Raw genomic sequence first — 8,303 nt, 5'->3', positions numbered from 1 at the left:
ATGACTAGAGGCAGTTGGACCAGCGTAGCAAACAGTGTTTGGGACAAGACGAACTTCTCCTGGGCTTTGCCTGAACATTCTCTGCTACAGCCTGCCTGGGACTACCTACAGGAGCACCATCACGCTAGCTTACGCTCTCCTCTCTTTCCTGTGGTTCTCTCCGTCACCACCTACCTCCTCCTGGTGGTGCTGTACACTGCTCTGGATCTCCTGGCTCCCACCTGGCCCTCAATCAATAAGTACAAGATCCATCCTCATCGTCCCATCACCTGGCCGAAAATCTGGAGCACGCTGGGCCTCACCACCTATAACCACCTGGTGTATATCTTCCCTGCCGCCGTTGCTCAGTGGCTTTGGCGTCCGCCCATTCCACTGCCTCGCGAAGCTCCCACTCTGACTCACTTCTTATTGGGTATTCTAGGATGCACCGTGGTGTTCGACTTTCAGTACTACCTGTGGCACCTGCTTCACCATCGTGTGGGCTGGCTGTATCGCACTTTCCACGCCATTCACCATCAGTACAATGAGCCATTCAGCCTGGTTACCCAGTACCTGTCTGCCTGGGAGCTGTTCAGCGTAGGTTTCTGGACCACCGTAGACCCTCTCATTCTCCAGTGCCACTGTCTTACTGCGTGGGGCTTCATGGTCTTCAACATCTGGGTGTCGACGGAGGACCACTGCGGGTACGACTTCCCCTGGGCGATGCATAACCTGGTACCCTTTGGATTGTGGGGAGGGGCACTGAAACACGATGCCCACCACCAGAAGCCTGGCACCAACTTTGCCCCATTCTTCTCACACTGGGACTGGCTTGGGGGCACATCGTTCTCTCCGTCTCCATCCAAGACTCTGAAAGGGAAGACGGATAAAAGAGCCTAAACATCTCTCTCTCCCTCTCTCTCTCTCCCTCTCTCTCTCTCACTCCCACTCTCGCTCTGTCTCTCTCTTATGCACACTGTTTTACGCTCTTTGTCTCTTTTAGCTTTGAGCTGTGTTGCTTACTAACGTAAACGAGGTGGGATGCATGGGACTAAACTGAACATTCCAAGGGAGAGCTCTGTTTTTATGCGATTATATATGCAAATTGTCTGTGTATACATGTGTGTGACACATATATTTTTCTAAATCTGTCTGTCTCACAGTTTGTTTAGTTTTTACAGGCCCCTCTCAGGTTAGTTGCTTGGCCTTTAAAGTGTTCCAAACATTAGACTCCTGTTAGCTTTTGAGTAATTTCTGTGGAACTTTTTTCATGGAAAATGCAAATTGTATGTACTCAGAGAGCTGTTTACATGATTATTGTGTCTTGTTTAACTGTACTTTTGGCAAATAAATTGTGGTTTGCATTTCATGTTTGGTGGTTGGCCCCAGATAGTTTGCATTGAAATCAATTATTGTTAATTGTTGTTAGTCCAGGTTATTGGTAATCTTAACAATAACCTGGACTAACAATAATTAACAATAATTCTGTGACACAACAAGTACTGTGATTGTTTAAAACGATTATTAGTAAAGTAACATTGAAAGGAAACAACGAACTGAAATACCCTCAGGTTAGTGTAATTGAAAACGTGACGAAATACATGTCAAACAGAATGCCATTATGGAGAAGTAGCCAACAGGCGAAATCGTTATGGCCGTTACAGTACTATGATGTAAGGAGGGGGCGCGCACATCATTGATCAACACACCATCTGAGTAACGCGGCCGCCACACTCTCTTCGCCAGTGTTCTTACTGAAACATCCCTCATTTCTGTAGCAGTCAGTGCCTCCTTCCACTATTTGACAGGTATAAGCTGGATAGAATATCTAATAAAGGCTATGATCCTAAATTCACATTCGGAGGAAACAAATGAGACCATGCGAGTGGTGACATGCCAGTGCTAATTAATTACCCTCTCTCAGTTTTCGGCTGAGCTCTCACTACCATGTACATCCATATGTGTTCTTCTCGTGAAGTTTAAACAACAAGAGGGAACATCTAAACACTATGCTCCCCCTTTCCCAAGCAATTACCTGTTACTACATGGGTCATTTTGCATTTGTCTGCGGAGCTGGAGATGAGGAGGCGAAATATCATATGTGTGCTTTTAGCTGTAGATAGTTTTTAGGCATACGGCGCCATCTGCTGGTAGCAGTGAATGACGTGAATGGGTGCTGCTACTGGCGAAGGGGTGTAAAATAAACATATTAGGTAGGTGAGAAAAGTGGGAGTCTACCAAAAGTAAATACCAAAGTTAGTTTACATCAGTTATAAACATGAAAGACACGATCTCTTTCTTGTTTAGCTCTATTGCCCCTCTGCAAAGAAGAGACTACTGGCATAAAGAGTATTTCCAGTGGAGGGTGCAGGCTTTGAGGGGGAGATGGTTGGACTCCAGCCAGGGGCCCAGGGACAGAAAGAAAACTTAACATACCTTAAAAGCGAGTCCAGAGAGAGAGAGAGAGAGAGAGAGAGAAAGAGAGAGAGAGAGAGAGAGATGTTGGCTCACAATCCCAAGCATGACACATCAGACACCTCCTCTTTTGGCCTGTAAACAGAGAGCTTTTTAAAGAAATCTGGGAGCTGGGGTGAAATGTGGTCTGTGTTTTAATTAACTTTGATGATACTGGAATGATAAGCAAGCTAATGAAACAGGCAAGTTTTCTGATGTTGAAATAAAATAAAATACAGGGACAGACAACAGAATAATATAAAAGAATAATACAGTCAACATGTATCAGACACAGAGTATATCTTAATGCATTCTGTGAACAGAAAATATATTCAGAGTGGTGCTGGGTTTCTCATATTTTTGCCAGACACCTGCTTTTGCAAGTCATGTGTGTCACTTTAGCAAACCATTTTTCTGGATGAGACTATGTTCAGATGTGAGCTGGATCCGAACACTTTTAAAACAACATATTTTCAAAACATCATATTAATCTGGCCCTGACCTTACAAAATATCACTGAAGTATATCACAATGTGTCCAGCAGGTGTCAGCAATACACAAAATGGCCTTATCAGTACAGCTGCCTGTAAATGGAATGGAATGGAAAGGATGTAGCACATATCATGGAATTACCTGGAATTATCTGGGTATTGTACATCTTCACACACACACACACACACACACACACACACACACACACACACACACACACACACACACAAACTCAGAGAGAGAGAGAGAGAGAGAAAGAGAGAGAGAGAGAAAGAGAATAAGGCCTCTTAAAGTCAGATTAAGATCCATTATATTCAATCAATAGACATTTGTCATTCAAAAGTCATTCAATACCCACGTGGAGCTACTGTTCTGAGACAAACCCACAGTGTAATACAATCTAGGTAATCAGATCATTACAGTGAGAAACTCTGGACTGAGTGATAATGGTATGCCTTAATCAAACACACGAGGACACTTTAGAATCAGGGTTATTTATTGATCTAATGTGCATTTGAACATGAGAATATCACAGAGTGAGTGACAGAGAGAAGACACCCTCCAGTAAGGAGCCTCATAAACACTGCCATTCCCAGCAGCTAAACGCATTTACAAGCAAATTTGGTCAATGTTTTACTTATCAGCACATGATGAAACAGTGTTCACCAGCCCCACAGCGAGGACTGAATTTCCATGTGGGCACACGTACTACACATTCCGCACTCCTGTTAATTTGGCTCCTCTGACTGTGTAACAGATAGGAAGTAAGTCAATCAGTTAGTGCATTGTGACATGCCTACCACATGGTACACGTAGATTACTGTGTGACTTGGCCTTCCAACAAATGCCATGTCACAGTTCAGAGTAGAACACCGCTCATGATGGAATGTTATGTGGTAAATAATACAGCATAGCTGGTGTATCTCACACACCTATTCTCAGAACACCGTTGGCTTTCGGCTCAGTCGGCACAAGCACAATGACTGGGTTCTCTGCAGGACTTCTTCAAACAGACAGGTGCTCTCTGGTTTGTTTAAAGGTTGTCTTTCCACTGTTTACTCTTTTCGGTTGTTATGTTCACAGCTTATGTTTTTGTTTTTTATTTTTTTCACCACCTCACATAACTGCTCTCTCTCTCTCTCTCTCTCTCTCTCTCTCCCTCTCTTTGGACTTTTGTGGAATAAAAAGTGTAACTAAGCATTGATCAAAATAGTCAAAACCTTTTCTTTGCTATTTCAGAGGCATCTATGGCCTATAATCCCATGACCTCACTTTAACTGTCAGTCATGAATGGGCAAGTAATTCTTCACCTTAAGAAAAATGCAACAGATTCATGAATTCCATGTCAGCTGGAGTAGGATGGAGACTAACAGTGTATGGTCCTTCCTGGTCCCTGCAATACAGTAATATAGTACCCAAGCCCACAATATCAAACTAACTCGCAGTGAATATTTACTTCTTCAGTTCAAAGGTCAGAGGCATGGACTGGGTAATATGTGAGGGATGGTTCCAAGGCCTGTACAGGTCAACACTGTCAAACATCTTAGTCACTCCATTACATAAAGCTTAGGTGCAACTGAATATTTCTTTATGACTACAGGCATAAAAAGCAAAAAAACCCCAAAAACTACTCGGTAATAAAGATGTATTCACTCCTGGGGTCAGAGATCAAAGCCACTAATAGGAGAAAATATGTGAGGTATGGGGTTAAAGAAATATGGAAACATAGAAACAAGCTCATAAAATATGCTTTCTCTGTATCCAAAAGTGATTGGTTCTGGAATGTTCAATCCGTGTCAGTGAAAGACAATAAGATCTAAAAAGGCTAGAGTAATTGTGTGTCATAACCATGTGACCTATTGTTTTGTTACTTTTATGAATGATAAAAAAGTTCCTAGTTTTCTTCACGGAAAAGGAAGCTGTTTTCTTTTTTTTTCTTTTTTTTTGCTGCATACACCCAGCTCTTGTAGATTTTTTACACCAATTTATGCTTTAAATTTGGGTGTGTGAATTTGTCCAGTCTGGTGGGAAAGTTTGGGTGTGTGTGTCTCTGCGCACTACAGATCAGAGACAGTGATGTGAGTCTAAGATAATGAGAGTGGGGGAGACTCTCAGGCTGGAATGTGTTTGCTCATATAAAAACACTAACCCAATGGACTGCTCTAATAGGACTTGTCAGGGTCCCAAATGTCATTAGGCCACTTAAACAGAAATTTAGAGGCATTGTAAATACAGCTAAGTTATTTGCATGTGAGCACAATAGAGGCAGCTGTGGCCTAATGGTTACAGCAGTGGGCTCATGACCAGAAGGTTGCTGGTTTGATCCCCTGGGCTGGCAGGACAAATGTTGCAACACCCTCCCTCAACATCCATGGCTAAAGTGCCCTTAGGCAAGGCAGTTGCTCCACAGGCATGCTGCCTACTGCCCGTGTGTGTGTGTGCGCTCAAGTTCTAGAGAAGTGCATAGAGCTTAAATGTTTAAACAACTCTTCTAGAAAGGACCATAAAAGCCTTGATAAGCTTGCTTGAAGTGAGAATGTAATGTTTTGTGCACTGTAGACTTGCTTTTGTCTTGCAAAATGGAGAAGCAGATAGCGACTTTCTTAGACAGGGGAACTTTGTGTTATATGGAAGAGAAATTTCTAATCACTGCTACAGATCTTTTATCATCTGTGCGCTCATACGCAACCCGTTCCCACAGACACTCTTCTAACCCACTCTGCATTTAAAACTGCACGTAAATAATTTCTGGGTAAACTCTTTCAACCGGTGTAACTGGTTCAGCAACTCTCAGTTAGCTAAAACTAAAGGGGGTTGGGGAGTTGGGGAGGGGGTTGCTGAAACATGAGAAATATGCAACGTTTTTGTGAAAACCGGAAAGTAACACACGTCATAACAATGGAAAAAAAACTTTGTTGAGAGCCACTGTGAAATTTGAGATGCTGTGAGTATTTTTTTTCTTTTTTACTTAAAGCCAGTATCTCAGATTTTGAGCTGTGAACTAAAGTAATTCTCCAGTCTGTTTGAATTGGTAATGGTATGTATGACACAGGTCAGGGACAAGCACAGTCTCGCTCTACTGCATTCTACTGTAGGGAATTCTTAGAGTTTGATGTGGGTGACGACATGATTCTGTTTTTTAGCCTTGGACGAAACCTCTGCCAAAATCTAGTTTAAAAAGCAGACACAACATACATGGAAAAAATGTAGGAGATTCATCAGATTACATGAGTAAACTGAAACTACTACAATAGAAGTGTTTATTGAATAAAGCAATCACATATTTTAATCAGAAATAGATTAACACAACCTTACAGGTGCTTTAGGAAAGATTGTCACTAAAAAAAATACAAATAAAAAAATAAAAATATAAAACTTCTACAAAGAATATTGTGACTCCTTCCTTTTAAACACATATCACTGCCTTTTGGTAAAAAAAAAAAAAAGGTTAGGTTAGCAGACTCTTCACTTGCGTAACATTTTCAAAGCAACACAGGTCCTGACTTTTATCATTCCTGAGAAATAACTGAATTTTATATTTTGGTAATTTAACTGCTCTGCTAACCTGTGTCACACACTCTCCAACTACTTATCAGATATTGACAGTTTTATTTTTTAATATGGAAGTTCAGAGTATATCAGAATAATACTTAATATTTAAAATATCAACTTAGCAATATTCAACATTACATTACATCATGATGTGGTGATCCCTGGGATTTGATTGGATAAGATGCAATCTCTTTGCCCAAAAATGAGATATAACAATCCAATTTCAAATTAAAGTCAAATTACCACAAAGACATCTTAAATGCATCTGACTTAGCACTCAGATACATACGTATATACCTACATATCATTAATTAATTTACACAAAACTACGGTCAAGACAAAACAAGTGTAACAGTAAAAATATGCATGTTATTTCTTTTGGCATTACTTCTCATTTCCAAATATTTATTACTCATTCACATCACAAAAATTGCAACTTTCAGCTGATCAATCATTTTCACAGTAATATCTAGTAGTCACATAGTTTCAGAATGCTGCCTACGTACCTTAATTCAGAAAGAACAAACAGTGCAATCCAAAAGATCTTAATGTCACCAGTGTTATATCTACAAACAAACTTAGGCACAATCTAGCGTTCCAAGAAGGGGGTGGCCATAGTCAATAGGGACTGAATACTCCAGTGAGCCATAGCAGGTAGGACTTCAGACACCCCCCGTGTAATCTCACCACTTAACTTAGTCCAAATTAAGAATCATGTCACTGAGATACCTTACTCAACAGGAGCTAGTTTGAGTCTCAGATGTGTATGTGTTGGTCCTCTTGGAATATTTCATAGAACTGAAAGACACCTTCATTCTTTTCACGGTACGGTCACTCCTGCAAAGAAGGGTGTTCTTCACGTGATCACGGAAGTCCTCGGACACGTAATAGTAAATGAAAGGGTCCAGGCAGCTGTTGAGACTACTCAAGCACAGTGTTGTGATATAGAAGCCATAACCATGATTTTTTACCCCATTCTTCACAAGAACATAGTGGATCACCAGCGTCACATTACTGGGGATGAAACACACCAGAAATGTGATCAGAACCGTCACAATGAGGAGCACCGCCTTCTGACGTTTCTTATTGCTGCTCACGTCCATCTTAGAGACTCCCAAAGCTCGGAGGAGCAGGACATAAGCCACAATGATCACCAGAGATGGAACGAAGCATACCATGCCTGCCATTACCATGAAGTAGTAGTATGAGTGCTGGATATACTCAAAACGTTTTTCATATTCACCCAAGGCATCCTGGGCAGGGTCTGAGTGGATGACATTCACATCGTGGCAAGTGGTGATGTTTGGGCTGGTGAGTTGGGCAGTTTGGGGAGTGAGATACAGAGGGGTGGTACTGACCCAAATAAAAACCCAAATACACACAGAGGCAATAATGGCCACCGTGTTGTTCTTCCTCTGTTGAGAGAGAGGGTGTGCTACAACCCAGTAGCGCTGAACACTCAAGCAAGCGATAAAGAGAATGGAGCAGTACATGTTCCCATAGAAGAATCCTATAAAGACTTTGCAGAGTTCTTCTCCAAAAGTCCAATTATTCCCATTTAAGTGGTAAGCAATCTTCAGAGGGATCCAGATCACAAAAAGCAGATCTGCCAAAGCCAAGTTGGCCATGTAAATAGCAGCCGGATGCATTTTGTTTGTTCTGAAGAGGAATACCCATATTGCCATAGCATTAGTAGGCAAAGCCACCGCAAACACGACGATGTACACAACTGGGAGGAACACCGTTGTCAGACTGCTAGTGAGTACCTGTTCAGTGATGTCATCAACGTCGACAGTCCGAGTCTGTTGATTGTAATAGCCTACCAT

At 41.6% G+C, this 8,303-nt stretch overlaps 2 protein-coding genes across 2 annotated transcripts; one reads left to right on the top strand and one right to left on the bottom strand.

Moving 5' to 3' along the window:
* On the top strand, positions 1–879 carry LOC115807072 (cholesterol 25-hydroxylase-like protein 2). Its single transcript, XM_030767932.1, has one exon. The coding sequence runs from the start codon at positions 1–3 to the stop codon at positions 877–879; it is 879 nt and encodes a 292-aa protein (XP_030623792.1).
* Positions 880–7,211: 6,332 nt separating this feature from the next.
* f2rl1.2 (coagulation factor II (thrombin) receptor-like 1, tandem duplicate 2) lies at positions 7,212–8,303 on the bottom strand. Its single transcript, XM_030767931.1, has one exon. The coding sequence runs from the start codon at positions 8,301–8,303 to the stop codon at positions 7,212–7,214; it is 1,092 nt and encodes a 363-aa protein (XP_030623791.1).

This window comes from Chanos chanos, chromosome 3, assembly GCF_902362185.1.
Source record: "Chanos chanos chromosome 3, fChaCha1.1, whole genome shotgun sequence".
Taxonomy (NCBI): Eukaryota; Metazoa; Chordata; class Actinopteri; order Gonorynchiformes; family Chanidae; genus Chanos; species Chanos chanos.
This window is presented reverse-complemented; position numbering and strand designations above follow the sequence as displayed.

What these genes read in the sequence shown, in the direction of transcription:
- LOC115807072 (XM_030767932.1), top strand. Translation starts at nt 1, where the DNA reads ATGACTAGAGGCAGTTGGACCAGCGTAGCAAACAGTGTTTGGGACAAG.
- f2rl1.2 (XM_030767931.1), bottom strand. Translation starts at nt 8,303, where the DNA reads ATGGTAGGCTATTACAATCAACAGACTCGGACTGTCGACGTTGATGAC.